At 46.2% G+C, this 20,963-nt stretch overlaps 1 protein-coding gene across 5 annotated transcripts; it reads left to right on the top strand.

The window, feature by feature from the left end:
- Window positions 1–1,143: 1,143 nt before the first annotated feature.
- mphosph8 (M-phase phosphoprotein 8) lies at window positions 1,144–20,266 on the top strand. 5 transcript variants are annotated; one of them, XM_047046590.1, is made up of 14 exons: window positions 1,146–1,619; window positions 3,873–4,016; window positions 4,244–5,275; window positions 5,432–5,525; window positions 6,843–7,109; window positions 7,233–7,355; window positions 7,444–7,532; window positions 16,252–16,392; window positions 17,876–17,962; window positions 18,276–18,430; window positions 18,634–18,791; window positions 18,924–19,048; window positions 19,201–19,284; window positions 19,466–20,266. In XM_047046590.1, exons 1-14 carry the CDS (start codon window positions 1,521–1,523, stop codon window positions 19,505–19,507), a joined length of 2,640 nt encoding a protein of 879 aa, XP_046902546.1. In that variant the 5' UTR covers window positions 1,146–1,520; the 3' UTR covers window positions 19,508–20,266. The 5 variants fall into 5 exon arrangements, with proteins under 5 accessions (XP_046902543.1, XP_046902542.1, XP_046902546.1 ...); XM_047046587.1 differs by lacking the exons at window positions 16,252–16,392; window positions 17,876–17,962; window positions 18,276–18,430; ... (2 more) ...; window positions 19,201–19,284; window positions 19,466–20,266 and adding exons at window positions 9,582–11,922; window positions 12,162–14,074 and having other exon boundaries at window positions 1,144–1,619; window positions 5,435–5,525; XM_047046586.1 differs by lacking the exons at window positions 16,252–16,392; window positions 17,876–17,962; window positions 18,276–18,430; ... (2 more) ...; window positions 19,201–19,284; window positions 19,466–20,266 and adding exons at window positions 9,582–11,922; window positions 12,162–14,074 and having other exon boundaries at window positions 1,144–1,619.
- The last annotated feature ends 697 nt before the right edge of the window (window positions 20,267–20,963 follow it).

Genomic DNA, 20,963 nt, shown 5'->3' with positions numbered 1-20,963 from the left:
ATCAATATTCCCTCTTGCAGGGGAAATGAAAGACAACCGTTTTATTCAACACTTCACTTTTTGTATTTTGAATTGTAAATGAGCAGCAACAAATGTATGCTTTTAAATGTATGCAATCTTCATAAATAGTAAGTATGCATTTTTATATAAAATATACAGAAATATAAGTTATAAATTACAGTTAATAATAAACGGACCCATCTGCAACTGACGCTAGCAAGTAAGACTTTATTTATATAGCACTTTTCATTCAAGAATTGCAGCTCAAAGTGCTTTACATAAAATCAACAAAAACAATAATACAAGTGTTGATCTAACTAGCCGCACTCTATCTGCAGTCTCTTGAATCAGTCTTAGATCCGAGCTGCCACTTGCGGTTTCTAATACACAAACATGACAAGGGGGTAGAGGATGGTGCGCAGGGTCTTGAAGCCCATGGCAATGTCCAGCAGATGAGCAGCGAAGAAGAAGTTGTTGTAGTGTCCCAGGACGGACATGATCATGTACCAGGCCAGGTACAGGAAGGAATTATCTGTGAACACAACTCCCAGTTTCCAGATCTGATACTTGACGTTGATGGAGTTCAACAAGGAGCTCCAGGTGTTGGCTCTCCTGGGCCTCCGACTCTCCTGCTCCTGGGAGCTGAAGTCCAGAGCAGCCTGATCCATCCCCAGCAGGGCGCTTCCGTACAGCTAGCACACAATACAATTGTACCCTCTCCAGTTATTATTATATTAATAATGATTATAGGGATTGAAAAGAGTGAGAATATGAGTTAAGGGGGCCCCATGCCTGTCTTTGCCTGGGGCCCCCAAATCACTAAATCCGCCACTGCCTGATCAACACAAAGTGTAATAGACCCGGGAGAAGTTCGTCTTTTGCAACCGATATGCGCAGTTGACCCTGCCTGACAGTCGTGTGACGTAGGGTGATAATTGATCAGCTCTCGAGTACACCCTAACGGGCGATGACCTGCATTGCCTGTTAAAAAGGCTGCTCCTTTTCGCCTCAAATATACTTTTCTTTGTCGCGTCCGAACAACTTTACCCTCTTCACTGCATATCCTTGGGTCTTGAGCGCCACACCTGCCAAATTTTTACTTCACACAGTGCCCAGTTTGCAAGATAATCGAGCTGCAGACACAAACCGATTTCTGGCATTACAGCTAGTAAAATGATGCTGTATTGGGACATACAAAATATGTTTGTGCCATACAAAATATAGTAGCCTATGGGTATTGGGATTCACCCTACTTTGCCACACAATACCAGCCTTTTGCCTATGTTTAGAAGCTAGCAAGCTACGTACTCACGTGTCTACGGAACGCCCCCGGCCACGGTACTATTAGTTGCACACAGTGGCGCGGGGTAAGGCTGACATTAGCCAAGCTAAACTAGCCATTGAAGCTAAAGTGGAGGCAGTTGGCTAGGCCCTCCGAGGGAAACGGATTTCACTCGACAAGGCGTGTTTGTGTGAAGGACATTGCTCGCTAGATAGGTATCTTGGTATATAGTTCCGAAATGACATCGGGGGGCGAAAAGACCGATCTGGTAGACAGTGAACAAGATGAAGAAAACGTCTACGAAGTGGAGAGGATTATTGACGTGCGAACTGAGGAGGTAAATGCTGACTTGCTGTGTAGCTAGCGTACGTTGTTAGCCAGCTGCAGTGCCAGAAGTGTGTTCTGTTGTTAGCATAGCATGTACACAGTCTACTTTGCAATGCTATGGTCCTAGCTAGCCAGTAAGTCAACAACCCGCTCAGACTTCTCAATTTGACAAACACGTATAGGCAGTTTAACACCTGTTATTATTGCATTGTCTGTAGTTTATCGATTAGGTGTGAGGGATAACGTTGACTGAGATATGTAAAGCAACAATCAATGGCTGGCTGCACAACTTTGCCCAGCGTCCACAGCACAATGATGCACACAGAGCCACGGTCATTGTCAAGCAGGATAACGTTAGTTAGGTAGCATAGACTAGTTAACCAAACAGTACCTTTACTAGATTACTAGTTGGTATGCTGAGATAGTTTACTGCTGCTGAAACAGCTTGGCTAGACTATCAGTTTCAGATTTTGCGGCCAAGCTTCGGTTTGTTACTAACTAGTCTAGCTTGCTAGCTTGGTTTTCCTTCTACGTAGAACTTGAAGCCAGGAGGTAGCTTCAAAATGTGTGCCTGCTGCTGTATTCACCATCAGACAGTACACGGTCATAATAACGTTCCACCAAACTAATTTGTAGTAAAAGTAAGTTATAATTTCAGGGCTTAAATAGACCTATGTTGACAGCTAATGAGATATGTTACCAGCTAGCCTACATTAAAAGGGGACGAAAATGCTAACCAGCCTGTGTTCTAAGCTTTGCAAGTGTCTCCTCCTGATAAACCCTTCCGTTGAGTCCTTAAAACTTACTAGCAGGCATCCACGCAAGACTGCAGGTCGAAGTTGATTGCAATTGCATTTGTTACAAGTACAGGTAACCTACATTGGATTTGGAACATTGGGTATTCATAAATATCAGACGTGTTGTTATGTTTGCCCATACCCAACTATAAAACCAATGTACATTTTCAGTGAGACAGTGAGTTAGGGTCTCATCTTGCCTTCAATTAGCCCCAGGAATCAGACAGATAGCTATCATATTATGTTCTCGTGACATCACTAGTACATAGGAGAGGAAAGCTGCAGCTATGTAATGGTTACTGAAGCCTCACAGAGGTTCTAGAGTATTCTGGGAGAGGCATAGTCATTCTGGTGAGGGGCGGTGCCAGAAAGTGGCCTGCTTAAACACAAGGAAGCTTGTACGGAACACCAGGCAGGGCTAACCATTGCCTTCTCAAGTTTGTTTACAATGTAGTCACAAGACAGTAGTTACACTCGTGTTAGCTTTCATATACACATCCCTGGTGATCCAACATTTTTAGGTCGTGAAAATACAAGTGCCACATACACTTATGCTTGTGTCTGTCTGTGCTGTGTTTGTGTTGGGTTGGTCCTTCCAAATCCCCCTTGTGACTGCGGACTGTGTTGTGCCCCTGAGGGGTGGGCTGTCGGGGGGGACTGGCTGTGCTCCAGACAGACACAGACATTCTACTGAATGTGTGTGTGTGTGTGTGTGCATTTCAGAATGCTCCACGAGTGCACACCTGACACTAACAGTCCCTTAGTAAGTAGGGCAAATGCTGCCAGGTTAATAACACACAGCTCACATGCTTCAGTGTGTTGAGGGAGTAATACACATACATGTCCTTGTTTTGATTGGTAACACATAAATACACATAAATATAGCTGCTTCAAGCTTGTCATTGTACAGAGGAGTCTGCTGTTGAGTCACACACTACATTTGAAGAAGCCCATAGCTCTAGGCACCTGAGCAACTACAAATGTAAAACAAAAAAATAATAATTTTACAATTTAAAAGCAACAGGTTTCACTGCATGGGAAGATATCTACAGCAGGATATCAACTGTTAAATTAATTACGTGTATGCAGTCCTGCAAAATGTAATGGTTGTAACCAAAGAGAGTTGTGCTAGAAAGGTGATGAGTTGGGTTGTCAAAACTAGTGTCCCAATAGTTAGTAATGCATGCAGAGTTGTGGCTCAAATGGATGTCTGCTGTAGTTAAATCGTCTGCCATCCTCTTCGTCTCATTGTCTCCCGTTTCTAGAATTTTCCGTTTATTTACTTATTTGTTCAATTCATCAGTCGCTTATGAGGAGTTGAGGAAGTCCCTGAAGATGAGTGATTATTTATTCAGAGGAACTTGGCTGCCTCTGACAATAACATTAAACAACATTGGTCCACCGATCCTCTTCTTCCACTACCTCCATATTCTGACTGAGTGACCTTTGACCTCCTGTATCTGTAGGGGGAAGTCTTGTACCGCGTACGATGGAAGAACTACGCCTCGGACGATGACACCTGGGAGCCGGAGGCTCACCTGGACGACTGCAGAGAGGTGTTACTGGCCTATAAGCGTGCCCTGGCGGAGGCGGAGGCCAAGAAAGGCATTGTGAGTCCCATCCAGGTGCTAATCAGTTTGTAGTATAACCCAGCCATGCAAGGCAATAATGGGCAAAATTTTTGGATGATTGACTTTTATCCATTGCACATCTTTTAGTAAACTAAGACGTCAAGTTGTGTCTGATTGCATTATAGTATAACATATACAGGTTAGACACTCAGCATTTGGAACGGTCGTTCCTGTTGTTAACAATCTGATCCTTCTTTGGCGTTCAGAAGCTGCCCATGAAGAGTGACGTATTTGACGCAGACTCGAGTGAGAGCGACAAGGAGCGGCCGACAGAGACGCCCACGAAGAAGAAGAAGAAGAGAAGGCCACTGGACGAGGAGGTGGAAGACGAGGAGGCGTCTTCAAAGGAAAAGAGGAAGAAGAAGAAAGAAAAGAGAAAGGAGGATATCCGACCTCGACCGGCGCCCGAGTCTGACGAAGAGGACGAGCAAGCGCCCTCCCTTCCAGCGCCCTCGGCCCACAAGGACAAACCAACTGACGGCAAGAAGAGACTGGTGGACTCTGAGGACGAGGATGAGGTGCCCGTTCCCTCCAAGAAACACCGGAAAAGCAAGACCAAAGAGGGAGGGAAGCACAGGAAGGAGAGATCAGAGGAGGGCAGGCAGAGAAAGGGAGGTAAGAAGGAGCGGAGGCATCAGGTGGAGACTTCAGAGGAAGAGGGCACTGCCCCCCTGGAGGAGGATTTGAGCGATGAGCCCTCCGAATCCCAGACAGACGACCCCACCCGGAAGTCATCCGAGAGAGGGCGTGCGGACGACATGCCCAAGAAGAAGACGGGCAAGTCTGAGTTGAAGCTGCAGGGCATCAAGGACTTCCTCCACGACAAGAGGAGCAAGAAACCGGACACGCCCTCTCCCACACTCTCCCAGAGGGAGAACAAGCTCAAGATCCTTTCCTCCTCTAGGAGCAGGGATGAGGCTGTGCCTCTGTCGTCTGACTCCAGCGACAGCTCCTCGCTCCACAAGAAAGCCAAGAGCAAGGGCGCGGAGAGCGCCACTGTCCCACCCAAAGTCCCCTCCTCGTCCTCCTCCACCTCCTCCTCCTCCTCCATCGCAGCAGCCAGCACTAGCAAGGCCAGGGAGGAGGAGCCTCGAGAGGACGCCCCCAAGGAGAAAGAGCAGTCTGCCTCCACCAATCTGTTTGAGAAGTTCCTGCTAAACTGTGAGGCCAAAGACCGCGTTCCTCGCAGACAGGCGGTTCACCAGCCCTCCCCAGCTGAGGCAGGCAAAGCACCAAAGGTAAGCCGAGGAGCTGTGCCTGATGTGCGGAGAGGGATTATGTGGTCATCTTGGTCACAATGGTCTCTTCTGTTCAGTGATCTTTTGTGGAAATAGCTTTTATTCTATTCTTCTTTTCTTTTTGTTCTTTTTTTTTTTTTTTCGTTCAAATTTCAGCTGATTGGAAAGATTGAGAAGAAGGCCAAGTCAGCGAAGGAGTCTCCAGCCCGTAGATCAGAGGAGAAGACAGAGAAACCCAGGCACACAGAGGGTGAGGGGGCACACGGAGGTTGAGGGGCACACGGAGGGTGAGGGGCACACGGAGGGCGAGGGGGCACACGGAGGGCGAGGGGGCACACGGAGGGCGAGGGGGCACACGGAGGGCGAGGGGCACATGGGTCAGGGGGCACACGGAGGGCGAGGGGCACACGGAGGGTGAGGGGGCACATGGAGGGTGAGGGGGCACACGGAGGGCGAGGGGCACACGGAGGGCGAGGGGCACACGGAGAGTGAGGGGGCACACGGAGGGTGAGGGGGCACACGGAGGGTGAGGGGGCACACGGAGGGTGAGGGGGCACACGGAGGGTGTGGGGCACACGTAGAGTGAGGGGCACACGGAGAGTGAGGGGCACACGGAGGGTGAGGGGGCACACGGAGGGTGAGGGGGCACACGGAGGGTGAGGGGGCACACGGAGGGTGTGGGGCACACGTAGAGTGAGGGGCACACGGAGAGTGAGGGGCACACGGAGAGTGAGGGGGCACACGGAGAGTGAGGGGGCACACGGAGGGTCAGGGGGCACACGGAGATTGAGGGGACACACGGAGGGCGAGGGGCACACGGAGGAAAGAGGGGCACACGGAGGGTGACGGGGCACACGGAGGGCGAGGGGCACACGGAGGGCGAGGGGCACACGGAGAGCGAGGGGCACACGGAGAGTGAGGGGGCACACGGAGGGTGAGGGGGCACACGGAGGGCGAGGGGCACACGGAGGGCGAGGGGCACACGGAGGGCGAGGGGCACACGGAGAGTGAGGGGGCACACGGAGGGTGAGGGGGCACACGGAGGGTGTGGGGCACACGTAGAGTGAGGGGCACACGGAGGGTGAGGGGGCACACGGAGGGCGAGGGGGCACACGGAGGGCGAGGGGGCACACGGAGGGCGAGGGGGCACACGGAGGGCGAGGGGCACATGGGTCAGGGGGCACACGGAGGGCGAGGGGCACACGGAGGGTGAGGGGGCACATGGAGGGTGAGGGGGCACACGGAGGGCGAGGGGCACACGGAGGGCGAGGGGCACACGGAGAGTGAGGGGGCACACGGAGGGTGAGGGGGCACACGGAGGGTGTGGGGCACACGTAGAGTGAGGGGCACACGGAGGGTGAGGGGGCACACGGAGGGTGAGGGGGCACACGGAGGGTGAGGGGGCACACGGAGGGCGAGGGGCACACGGAGGGTGACGGGGCACACGGAGAGTGAGTGGACACACGGAGGGCGAGGGGCAGATAGATGTCCAGCTGCTCCCTGTAACTCAATCTGAAAGTCTGCACTGTCTTGACTAAAATTCTCCTCTTTCTTTCTGTCTCCCCAGATGATAAAATGGATGTCGAAGCAGATACTCTGGGAGACAGGCGAGGAGAAGTGCCTGTGATGAGGTTAAAGGTCTGCGAGGATTCTCGCGAGCGGAGAGAAAGGCAGGAGGAAGGGCCGAGGGGAGGAGAGCGCTGGGAGAGGAGGAACCCTTCCTTCGAGGCAGCGGACAAGAGAAAGAAGAGGGAGGACAGCGAGCCAAGGCTCTTTATCGCTTGTGATGACAATCAGGATCCTCAGGATTCCCTGGAGAGCGCAGACAAATCTGGTAGGCTGCAGTTTGTTGCCGTCAAGATTCAGAAAGTGACAAAAGTGGCTCATATGAGCATTGACACGAGTCTGAATGCATTGACACAAACTGAATCTATTATCTCTGCCTTGTGTGATTCAGACAAGGCTCCAGCCACGCTAAGTCTGGGGATGGACCTTAATCTGGACTGGATGACACTGGATGAATTTCAAAAACATTTGAATGGAGAAGATGAGATTCTCTCAGCCCCTCCACTATCACCTAGTCAGTATCTCTCTCTACCACACACTCAAGCACACACTCAACATTGATTGTACAATTACAGTATTTCACTATCTGACCTTTCCTCCAGGTGAGCTGCGGGATGCTGTGAAAAGTGGGGATTACATGTCGGTCAAACTTGCACTCAATTCCAAGGAGGACTACAATTTGGACCAGGAGGTATGTAGTTAGTCTCAGGATATTCAGACACCGTCTCAAGGCTCCACCCTCTTTTAGGGTGCTGCTTTGTTTCAGTTCATTAAGGTCAAATGTCAAAATATTCTGGTGTTCTATGAAGCTGTGAAAAAGTAAACTGTTAGACAAAAACTCTTCCGCAATTTACAAATAACTAGGTCACGTCATAGGTAAGAAAGGTAACTTACGGTGGATTTTGATGATTTGCACCTTGGCTGCCCCCAGGTGTGTGTGTGTGTGTGTGTGTGTGTGTGTGTGTGTGCGCACGGTGTGTGTTGTGGATGTGAAATTGTGTACATAAGGACTTATGTAAGCCCTTGCTTACACAACCTCCACGTTCACATGAAACCGTATTAGACCACATTGAACAGTTGTTGGTAGAACAGCTCAAGGCATCCTGCTTGAGGCCATAACATCTCTATCATCACTGCCCATGGAAATATTACACCGGGCACCCTCTCTCCAAGAGATCTATATCTGCCTGTCGCTTCAAATCAGTCATGAAATTAGTCAACTAGTCAACAAAGCATGATATACTCACGATCTGGGATCAAACGACATGCAGTATATCAAAGGATGCAATGGAAGAAGCAAAGGTAAGAGAGCAATGCTCTTCTCCTACTTTTTAATTAAGTCAAAAGTTTAACTTTTTCTCTTTAGTAACTATTAGTAATTCAAGTTTGTTATAAATACACATGGATTTAGAATTACATTTAAACATTGATGTTTGTCTGAACATCACTATTGTACATACTCATAAGGTATGTTTTCATTCAGGAATGCGGGAAGCCAAAAGACGATGAACGAAGGAAATGGCTGGCGAACTGTGTCCTTTGATGCAGGTACGTACAGCACGACATTCACAAAGCATTCTTTCATGATCCACGGAGCGCGTTAGTGTTGTCGTCATGCTCAGATGACCGTTATTGCCACTAGAGACGGTATCGGTTGTAGTTCCTTGCATGGCTTACTCATTCCCATCATCAGCTAGGCATTACAGAAAAACTGAAAAGATGGATAAACTAAGACATTACCATCCTTTGTTTTTCTTAGGTCAAATTCAGAAAGGTTTTGGATCAATTACAACATTTGAATACAGAAATATCTTCTTTGCATTCTTAACCTATATTCGTGCATATAAATGGCTCAATCAGAAGAACTAAAAGTAAATGTACTGATTGAAATTACAGTATGTGCTAATTTGTGGATATTGTTGTGGCTGGTTTTAAAGCAAACCAGTTAGCAATGAGTGTTTTCGTATATAAAGTCTGCGGTTGGACTTAATAGTAAGGCAAACTTTCCTTACCAAAATCAAAAGGCATTATGTGACTGGCACTATTCCATTCACAATATCTGGTACCTTTCGGCAAAACTCCATAATTAGTTTGCTCATACTTTATGTTCCTAAAGGTACTGAGAAAACACAAAATGTGAAAACAAAGTCCAGAATGGCATCAAATACGGAAGATTAACATAGATATATCTAACCGCTATCAAAACATCATCTTTGCATTTTCTGTTGTCTTCATGCAGCATTTCATCCGACATGACATTAATTTTTCTCCAGACTCTATACAATGTCAAACCGTTGCAGCCGCTGCTTAATACAATAAAGCCATAAACTATTCCTTGAATGGGTCACGTGGTTTTTGTTATCAGAATGTTTCGTATTTGCACACAACAGCACGGAATATTAGTGTACATGGCAGTGTGTGGCCATTTCATTAACTTGTTTGACTGGGCATGGGGCCGTTGCCAAGGTGCTTTGCGTTCTCAGATAGTGCCAGGTGTACAATGCTTTCATAAACAGCTGCTGCTTGATGTTGCAGTGCAGTTTTGCCATCACACTCTAAACAGAACTAAATACAACCTTTGGCCAAAAATGTTGATACATTTTAGGCTAGCGTGGTACTATGATGCTACTAAAATGTTGTTTTGAATTCATTATGACAGTTTTTGAACTGTATTTTTATTAAAAGACAATTATTCATCAGGTTTGAGGAGTAACCCTTACATATACTTATTCTCTTACAGGCGTGTACTGTTGAGAAGAAGAGTTTAATTGATGAAGAGAGGGATTTGATCGAGAAAGAAAAAAGTTCAAAAGATACGAAGAATTCCACAGATCAAGAAAAAGACTTAAATGCTGGCGACAAGCACTCCAACAAGGAAGTAGAAAATAATTCCAGTGGCAAATTGAGATTAAGAGAAGAAGTAAAGAGCTCCAGTGACCAATTAAACAGTTCGAGTGATGAGGAAGTGAACTCTGGCAAAGAAGAGCAAGATTCCACTGGCAGGTTAAGTTCTAGCAGCATAGTGAGATCAGAAGGAAGAATAGATGATCCCAGTAAGCAATCCAAGTCAAGTGATAAAGTGAGGAACTCCAGTGTGGAGGAAAACAACTGCAATGAAGAAGACATCAGTTCCTCTGCAAGACTAAGATCCAGTGAGAGGTTGAGATCAAGACCCAAGAAGAATTGCTATGAAAAATCAAATAGTTCAAGTGATGAGGAAGAGAACAGCTCAAGCAGTGATTCTGAATGGTTGGATTCTACAGTCGCAAGTGAATCTGATCATATCTCATCTGATGAAGGCCTTTCCTCCGATAACGGATTAAACAATACCGCAAAAATATTGTCAGTGTTGAGAAATGGGAAAAAACGCGAAGACTCGAAAACGGCAAGCTCTGAAGTGACTATCATACCATTGAGCAAAAAGGTTAATGGTAAACGAAAATGGGATAAAAAACACTACTGTTTGTATTGCAAAGCACCTCACACTAAGATAGGTAGACACTTACAAACCAAACATGCAGGAGAAATGGCTGTTGCCCATGCTATACACTTCCCCAAAGGCTCATCAATCAGGAAAGATTTGTTTAGCCAACTTCGCAATACAGGGGACTATCATCACAATTACGAAGTTCTCCGACGTGGAAATGGGGAACTGGTAACAAAGAAAAGGACGAGCCGCCCAACGTCTGTGCGTGACTTTCTTCCTTGCCAATTCTGTTGTGCTTTTTTCCGCAAAAGTGAGTTGTGGCGACATGAGCGCGTATGTAAATTCAGAAAAGTCGATGCGGAGCCGAAGAGGAGAACAAAAACCCGTGTCCAGTCGATGTCGTCTCGACTTCTTCCATTAGCCTATGCCACAGGAGGCTGTGAAGAAATCATACATAAGATGAACCAGGATGAGATTGCAGTGCACATCAGAAACGATCCCTTGATTTGCAAATATGGCAACGCGTTATCGGCTCGACATGATCATGACAAATCACAGTATGCTTACATTGCACAGAAAATGAGGGAATTGGCCAGATTTATGCTGGCGGTAAATGAAGTTGACAAGAGTGTTAAATATCTGCATGAAATCTGTCTGCCATCTAAATTTGAGTTGGCGGTTGAAGGTGCCAAGAAAGTTAGTGGTTTTGATGAAATGTCTAACAAGTTTAAAACCACAACCCTTGTTTCAAAAATTGGCTATTCTTTGAAAAGAGCTGCGGAAATAGCTTTTGGAGAGAGTCGCATGACGGAGGATAGTGAGACGGAATGTCAAGTCAGGGAGTTCATTAAACTTCTCGATATGGAGTGGAGTAATCTGTTTTCTCGTAGTGTCCTGAGCTCTCTTCGCCGGGCAGAACGGAAAGAACTTGATGCTTCGTCACTGACCACAGACTTGATTAAACTCCACAAATTTCTTAAAAAATCAGCTGATGAATCCAAAAAAGAGCTACTTGAAACCCCCAGCCCGTTGGCCTGGAAGAAACTGTGTGAAACTCTCCTCACAGAAGTGTTCCTCTTTAACAAGAGCAGAGGGGGGGATGCAGGAAAGCTTCTTCTGGAGACCTATGCAAGCAGGAAATGCAAAAGAACTCCAGTTACTGCAGATGTATTAAACAGGCTGACGAAGATGGAGGTGTTCCTTGGTGACTCTCTGACAAGGATGGAGTTGGAAGGAAATGGGGGTAGGAAAATGCCACTCCTACTCAGTGAAGAGATGGTTTTGTCTATTGATATCCTAACTGAGAATCGTGAGAAGGCCGGGGTGCCTGAAGACAACCCCTATGTCTTTGGACGAAGGGAAGCCTTGTCCAACACCCGTGGGCATGATTGTCTCAGAAGGGCTTTACAACAATGTGACGTGACAAACGCAGATATCTTTTCTTCCGGCAAACTAAGGAAACTGATTGCATCCCATTGTCAGCTGTTGAATCTCAATGATCGTGAACTCGATCGAGTGTCACAGTTGTTTGGACGGGAACACCTAGACTGCTACAGGCTGGCAGAAAACCCATCCCTACTGGCGGAACTCAGCCAGCTTGCTGTCAGTCTGGATCAGAACTCGGATCTGGATTCCAACAAAGACCACACCTGTGGTAAGTGTACGTTTCGGGGGAATACAGGCAACTGTTGCTTTATAGTGTCAATGTGTAGCCTATGAGATGGTATTAGAATGCTCTATTCTTTCTCTATGATAAGAACCTACCTGAACATGGACCTTCTTACTTTTGTATGTGTTTTACTTAATGGTGTTTTTATGCTATGACTTCTATGATGGTTGCACGCACCACTGCTCGTATTCACCCTCGTACATCTCTTCATTGTCATTTTTCAGTGGTGTTTCCTGTTTGTGCACAAACTCACAAGAAGCGGACCTGGAGCGATGAAGAGCAGGCGGCTGTGAAGCGCCAGCTAGCGGCCTCCATCTCAGAGATGACCGTCCCAGGCAAACGGGAATGCGACGCCTGCATCGACGCAGAGCCTGTTCTCCAGACTAGGACCTGGAAGGACATAAAGAACTATGTGCACAACACACTACAGACCATAAGGAAGAAGCACTTCCAGGTCAGCGCCGACATGGACGTCGTCAACCCGGAACTACTCCGGAGTAGACAGAAAGCGGAGATCAGAAAGCGAAAGAGAGAGGAGGAAGGAGATGGTGACGTTCCTGATGCAATGGTACACAGTAAGGTTCACACAGAGAAAACCAGGCCTGTTACAGCAGCAAAACCCAGGAAAAGGGGTTCGTGGAGTGACGAGGAACAGGCTGCGTTGAGGCGCCAGTTCAACGACTTCGTCTTCATGATCAAGGCCCCGGGGAAGAGTGAATGTGATGCATGTATTGCCGCTGAGCCAGCTCTTAAAGACAGGGTGTGGAAGGAAATAAAGAACTATGCACACAACAGACTACAGACCAGGAAGAAACAAGGCCCCGTACGCAGTCCGATGGAGGATGTTGGAGGACCAGACCTGGAGAGGCAGACACCTGAAGAGGAGCTGGAGGCACCCCCCACTGCTCCTGTGTACACATTCTTGTAACTGGCTTCCTGGAACGATTCTGGAAACATTTGAGCGAAAGAGAGAGAACATTACGTTAAGTACTTTGTGACCATCCTCACACAATTTTGAAATATACTTTTGTTGTGGCTTTCACAACTCCATTTAACACTACTCTATAGCTGCATATATCCGGCATGAAACCTTAATTGTGAGTTTTGAATGTGGATTATTCTAAATGTCATTGTGACCATGCATTAAGTGAAACTTACACCCTGAGTACTTCTGGAAGGGATACTTGTTTGTTTAGCTAAATAAGGATCATCTTCTCATTATATCAGACTGTACTATCCACATAAAGAAGACAAAAGTTGGAAGCCAACCCAATATGACACATTTAGAAAAATATTGATGTATGCATTCAAGTTATATTTGTATATTTTCACCAAATGGGTAGACGATGCAGACGTGTAAAAAGTTTGTAATGTCATAGTAATGTCTGCACTGCTGTACCTGTAGCCCTCATATTTACTTTGATTTAGTTGAATCAATGAGAAAATACTGACCAACAGGCCTGGGAATTCAGGTAATTTCATGAAGTCACTGTTAGTGGCTCCGTATACAGTATTTTAGATCAGTTTTCAGGCTTCTATTAGTGTTAACAATTTTCACCAAGTTTGTTTGATATTACACCTCTGTTAAATAAATAAAATTTCTAGTTAATGACATTAATACATATGTTACATCGCTCTGGATGGAGACCCTTTGAACGGTATCAAGTTATCAAAAGTATAGATATAATGTGCATTTCAAATCTTCAGTTGCAACTTTGTATATTTTTATTTTTATAGCAATTGTTTTAAATGATCTAAGCCAAGCATATAATGTTCAAGTTTTCACATGGAGGTTTCCACTGATTCTTGTAAAAGGATCACCATGGTTGAATGTTTTAGTGGAAAATGTGTGTGTTTATGGTAGAGGGCCCCTATAGTACCCACAGTTACGCATTTACAAGCATGTCTGTGCCAAATAGCAAGGAGAAGAGTCCCTACAGTTAGAATCTAAACGGAGGACACATCACATGGCTCATTCTTTTCCAATATCGCTACTTTTTCTAAATTGTTCTTCTCATTTCCCCCCATATTACAACCTCTGTAGTAGAAGCAGGCACACGTGGCGCAGACTGACTGACTGACATACAGTGCCCTCCAAAAGTATTGGAACAGTGAGGCGAATTCCTTTATTTTTGCTGTAGACTGAAAACATTTGGGCTTGACATCAAATAATGAACGTGAGACCAGAGATCAACGTTTCAGCTTTTATTTCCAGGTATTTACATCAGGATCTGATGCACAACTAAGAAAATATCACATTTTGTTTGAATCCACCCATTTGTCATGTGATCAAAAGTATTGGAACAGATATACTTAAAACATATTTAAGTGAATAAGACTTAATATTTAGTTGCAAATCCTTTGCTTTCAATAACTGCAGCAAGTCTGTGACCCATTGACGTCACCAAACTTTTGCATTCTTCCTTTTTGATGCTTTCCCAGGCTTTCACTGCAGCCTCTTTCAGTTGTTGTTTGTTTTGTGGGGTTCCTCCCTTCAGTCTCCTCTTAAGCAGGTAAAATGCATGCTCTATAGGGTTTAAGTCTGGAGATTGACTTGGCCAGTCTAATACCTTCCATTTCTTGCCCCTGATGAACTCCTTTGTTGTTTTGGCAGTGTGTTTTGGGTCGTTATCTTGCTGCATGATGAAGGCTCTGCCAATCAGTTTGGTTGCATCTTTCCTTAAATTGGCAGACAAAATGTTTCTGTAGACTTCCGAGTTCATTTTGCTGCTGCCATCATGTGTTACATCCTCAATGAAGATTAATGAGCCCGTCCCAGAAGAAGCCATGCAAGCCTAAGCCATGACATTACCTCCACCGTGTTTCACAGATGAGCTTGTGTGTTTGGGATCATGAGCAGTTCCTTTCTTTCTCCAAACTTTAGCCTTTCCATCACTTTGGTAAAAGTTAATCTTTGTCTCATCAGTCCATAAAACTTTGTCCCAGAATTTTTGAGGTTCATCTCTGTACTTTTTGGCAAATTCCAGCCTGGCCTTCCTATTCTTCTTGCTAATGAGTGGTTTGCATCTTCTGGTGTAGCCCTTGTACTTTTGTTCATGAAGTCTTCTGCGAACAGTAGATAGTGATACCTTCACTCCTGCCATCTGGAGGTTGTTGCTGATCTCACTAACAGTTGTTTTAGGGTCTTTCTTTACAGCTCTCACAATGTTTCTGTCATCAACTGCTGATGTTTTCCTTGGTCTACCTGTTCGACGTCTGTTACTTAGTACACCAGTAGTTTTCTTCTTCTTCAGGACATTCCAAATGGTTGTACTGGCTATGGCCAATGTTTCTGCAATGGCTCTGATTGATTTTCCATCTTCTCTAAGACTCACAATTGCTTGTTTTTCACCCAAAGACAGCGCTCTGGTTTTCATGTTGTTTTCACCTCTGAATACAGTCTGCATAGACAAAACCTATCTTACCCAATCTGAACCTGAGTGTAGACATTCAGTGGTATTTATTGATTGAATAATGTATGTAATAGGACACACCTGGGCAACAAAACACACCTGTCAGTCACATGTTCCAATACTTTTGCTCACGTGACAAATGGGTGGGTTCGAACAAAAAGGTGATATTTTCTAATTTGTGCATCAGATCCTGATGTAAATACCTGGAAATAAAAGCTGAAACGTTGATCTCTGGTTTCACATTCATCGTTTGATGTCAAGCCCAAATGTTTTCAGTCTACAGCAAAAATAAAGGAATTGGCCTCACTGTTCCAATACTTTTGGAGGGCACTGTACATACGAAACTGCCTCCCTCTTACCTTTTTTACATCAGCTGTTTGATAGGGATTCTGTAACGTGTTAAAATACATATTTCCTCCTTTTACTCAGACATGTAAGCAACTATATCCGTTAGAAGTTTATTCTTCATAATCGCTGTCGTAATCGGTGTAGTTGGTTGTTGGCTGAAGAAATCCGTGAGCGATTTAATCCACTTCTAGGTACTTGCGTAGACTTACTGCTAATTTCATGGTTCTTCAGTATATTGTGCTGCTATCCAGACTGCTGTTACGTAGCTCCCTTACCCAGTGCTGCTGTTGTTAACTGTATGACTCCACGTCTGATGGGGAAATAAACTACAACTTGGCAAAAATAGTAAAGGTTGTTGGACATCTGTCTCAGTAGGATTGTGAGGTTTATGCGCATGACAGTCTTCTCACAGTACTTAATTAGACAGTGTCTGTGTTTTGCATCACATGACACGGCTGAATTGCCATGCATTGCCACATGATTTTGCTGTACTTGTCCATGTCTTTTTAAAATGAAATGGATACATGTGTGTGTGTGTGTGTGTCCCATGCAGGATTCCAGCGGTATGTCCTTGTGCATGTTGGCAGCCGCGGGTGGCCAAGATGACATCCTCAGGCTCCTGATCAAGAAGGGAGTGAAGATGAATGGACGGCAGAAGAACGGCACAACAGCACTGATGCACGCTGCAGAGAAGGTAGTCTTCTCTCCACCTCCCGACCACTCCTCCACCTCCCCGCCACTCCTCCACCTCCCCACCACTCCTCCACCTCCCCGCCACTCCTCCACCTCCCCGCCACTCCTCCACCTCCCCGCCACTCCTCGCCCTCCCCGCCACCTCCCCGCCACTCCTCCTCCCCCACCACTCCACCTCCTCCACCTCCCCGCCACTCCTCCACCTCCACCACGCCACCACTCCTCAACCTCCCCACCACTCTTCCACCTCCCCACCACTCCACCTCCTCCACCTCCCCGCCACTCCTCCACCTCTTTGCCACTCCTCCACCACGCCACCACTCCTCCACCTCCCCACCACTCCTCCACCACTCCTCCACCTCCCCACCACTCCTCCACCTCCCCACCACTCCTCCACCTCCCCACCGCTCCTCCACCTCCCCACCACTCCACCACGCCACCACTCCTCCACCTCCACACCACTCCTCCTCCCCACCACGCCACCACTCCTCCACCTCCCCACCACTCTTCCTCCCCCACCTCCCCACCGCTCCTCCACCACGCCACCATTCCTCCACCTCCCCACCACTCCTCCACCTCCCCACCGCTCCTCCACCACGCCACCATTCCTCCACCTCCCCACCACTCCTCCACCTCCCCACCACTCCTCCACCACTCCTCCACCGCTCCTCCACCTCCCCACCACTCCTCCACCACTCCTCCACCGCTCCTCCACCACCCCACCGCTCCTCCTCCTCCCCACCACTCCTCCACCTCCTCACCACTCCTCCTCCACTTCAACACTTCTCTCCACCACTTCCCCAGCCGTCCACCTCCTCCCCACTCATCCAGGCCTCAGTGCATCCAGGCAGAAAAAGTCAAATAAAACAATCCAAACAGTCAAAGCCACCATCTGACCAACAAACAAATATACATTCTTCACAAATACAATGTGACTATTTTGAACAAGTTTCAAAATCAGAAAAGGGCTAAATGTCCAATAGTTCAATATATCACACAACTTTCAAAGTTAGTCTTCGGTTGTGGAGAGACCACCTTTTTAAACTCTCCTTTGACTTTTTCTGTGTCTTCAAATCAAAACACTTTAAAAAATGACTAAATGACTAAATGTTAAAAGTGACCCCATGCTGGCTATTGAACCTATTCTTTACTTGGCTAGCTTACTACATTGGCCTACATTGTTATACGTAGTCCCATTTACTACACTGGGAATCAGAATTTGGTCATCTTGAAAAGTTTGTATCTGGATCAGGGTGATCAAATCCAATGTTGCTTTGAAAAAATAGTACAAATGTAAAATGGATTACCTGATCCTGGATAGCAAAACATGGGATTTCAAAATCCAGATAATTCTGATCCAGATTAAACTTTTTGAACAACTGGCCCCTGGTGCTTGGAAACTGAAAAGGCTACGATGTGTGACCCGACAATGCAGAACAGCATCCATGTTGTCTCACTAGCTCTTATTGTCATCTTGTTTCCAGAACTTCCTGACCACAGTCGCCATCTTGCTGGAAGCGGGATCCTTTGTAAACGCTCAGACGCTGGGGGGTGAGACTGCCCTCATGAAGGTGAGGAGTCCTAACAGTCCTGGTAGCCCAGAAGCAGTAACAGTCGTGGTATCAAATTGTATTTGTATAACCCTTTTTCCAAACAATGTCAAAGAGGGTTTCACACATGCTCATAGAACTGCAGCTCACCCAACCTTAAACCCGCAATAGAAGGGAAAACTCATGGTTCGTGGTTGCCCAGTAACAGTTGAAGTAGCCCAGTAACAGTCGTGGTTTCCCGGTAACAGTCCCTTCTGCTCCGCAGGCATAAGAAGGGTAATAGTCATGGTAGAACAGTGACGGTGGTGCAGTAACAGTGCCTCATCCCTCCCAGGCATGTAAGAGGGGTAATGCTGACGTGGTGCGCCTGCTGCTGGAGTACGGGGCAGACTGCAACATCACCTCCAAACACAAGAACACAGCCATGTACTTCGCCAAGGTCAGCAACAACATCATGGTTTTCGACCTCATCAAGGACCACATCCAGATGTGAGTGCTGAAGCCTTCTTTCACACACACACAATCACACCCTGTAAACAAAACACAAGCACAGTAGTACATACACACACCTTGTAAACAAACCACCACACTATACACAAAAAGACTATGTCCTAACAAATTTAACAGCATTGATTTCCTTTTCCTTGGGCGGATTTGTTGATGTAAGAAATATATTTCTGTGTCACACACAGGTTATCTAGTGTAGCAGAGGACACGATCCGTGCTTACTTTGAGTCCAGACTGGCCCTGCTGGAGCCTGTGTTTCCTCTAGCGTGTCACAGACTGTGTGAAGGCCCAGACTTCTCTCTAGAATTTGGCTACAAGCCCCCTCCACACACACCTGCAGAGGGTAAGATGCACACAAAGACACAAACCCCAAACACAAACATTTAAGACTTGAGGGGAGTACTTAGACACTTTGTGAAGACCTTAAGGCACCCTTTTTTTCTCTCTCTTTCTCGCTCTCTCCCCACCCCTCTAGGCTCAGGCATTCTCCTCTTCATCTTCCACGCTAACTTCCTGTCTGAGATCTCTGCTCGGCTGTGCGGCCCCTGTAGCGTGCACGCTGTTGTGCTCAATGACAAGTTCCAGTTGCCCATCTTCCTGGTGAGATGCCATAATACATCCACAATACATTGTCTAAAACAACTACCACAGTAGAACCACTGCAATAACACTATCAAAGTATCAAGAAACCTGTTGAAAGATGACTTGCCCGTGCTAACTCTGTGTGTTGGGCTTAACTATTTGTTTCTCAGGATAGTCATTTCATCTACTCCTTCAGCCCTGTGCCGGGCATCAACAAGCTGTTTGTTCGCCTGGCAGAGTCCCCAACGGCTAAGGTGAGGCTTGCTAAGACAGCAGTGAAGCTGGATGCCTTGGGTTCTCTCTCTCTCACACACACATCAAGTCAATGCAGTCTCACAATACATTTTTCATTTATTGATATTAGTCCTTGATTTCAGTTTACAGTAATTATCACTCGCTGTCTCTAATGGACCCTGGAATGCTCTCTCTCCACAGGTCAAGCTCCTTATCTGTGCATACAGAGTCCAACTGCAGTAATTTCCTCCTCTTGCCCTGGTCAAAGGTCACAAGAAGTCTTGACTGCTACCCACAGAACAGAAAATACTACACACACACATATTTATATTTACACAAAGTAATTTCAAATGAACTCCCTTGCCACCCATGCCATCACATTACGTTTGCTGTTGCTTTTCTCGGATGGTATTTGTGGGAATGTTGGAGACTGTAAGCCCGGCAGCACCATGATGTCTTGTAGGCATACCGACATTCAGGGAATACCACCCCCTGCAGGTCTTTGTGGAGCACTGCAGACAGTCATAAGCCTCTTCTATGAATGGGAAGGGTTTTCCTTGCGCATCACTGTGATTGGAGAAGACGTACAGTTCATATGGGTGTCAGTGTTGTGAAGAGTGGAGCAGAAGTCTGTGGTTCTTTTAAGAACACGAACACAGCTATTTAAACAAAGCAATGTGTGGAAGGTCCCATTTACTGATTGTAGAGACTGGAAGTCATTTAGTTTCAGTAACATTGTCCTAATCCCTTACCCAGTGTCTGCCTCCACCCATACACCTTGGGTTGTGCCTTTGTGTGTGTTTTCTTTGTGCTTTTCTTTAGCTTGTTTTTGATACTGAATGTGTGTATTTTGTGTGTTTACGTAAGCTCATCTGGTAAGTGACTGGGGGTATAAAGGAAGAAGTGCACTATGGGTACATTTATAGTGCTGCATCTTGACTGGAAGACTTGTTAAAGCTTACCCCAAAGTTTTTTTTTTTTTTTGTGTGTGTGACTATTTTAGACAAGAATTCACCAGAGTTTATGAATATGTCTTCTGTTCATACAGGTGTCAGTATGTTGACAGCTGCTGTTGTTTTTGCAATAGGCACTTTTGCCACAATTGAAGTGGGTGGAGTTATATAGCGTGTACAGTGCAAAGCTGCCTCAGATGTTAATTTACTTCAAGGGCTAAAAGGTCCGTCCTTAGGAAGCAGCAGTACTGCTAGAATTTAGAACAAGCGTTTTAGAGTAATCAGCTGTAAGTGTTCATAAATGTGTGTACGAGTCCAGAGCAACCATCAAGTCAATGGTACTTCTTGATTGTGACCATGCTGAGGAACCCCCTTAGCAACATGCCATTGTTAACCTGTTAGAGGAAAAGAAAGGTTGGTCAGACTACCGGTTACATGAAGGAAGTGTTGATTGCTGAGGGGTGTTTGCGGATAAAGCTGCTCCATCCTGCCTTGATAATCATCACTGTTGGACTGGACTCTCGTCTCCTTCCTCAACCTTATCAATATCAGTGCGGCGCTGGGAAATGAAACAGGAACATTCAAGGGCATAGGGTATCCAAGAGTCATGCTAAGATATTAAAATCTGTCTTTTTTACATCCGATAATACTTTTCCAGGCATGTTTCTTTCGTTAGATCAGCTGTTTGCCATTTTTTTTAAATCTCACTGTATTCTAAAATCTCAAATGATAGTTGCCCATAATAA

The sequence above is a fragment of the Hypomesus transpacificus genome, chromosome 23 (assembly GCF_021917145.1).
Source record: "Hypomesus transpacificus isolate Combined female chromosome 23, fHypTra1, whole genome shotgun sequence".
Classification (NCBI taxonomy): Eukaryota; Metazoa; Chordata; class Actinopteri; order Osmeriformes; family Osmeridae; genus Hypomesus; species Hypomesus transpacificus.
The sequence above is the reverse complement of the archived record's forward strand: the minus strand, read 5'-3'. Positions and strand labels throughout refer to the sequence as shown.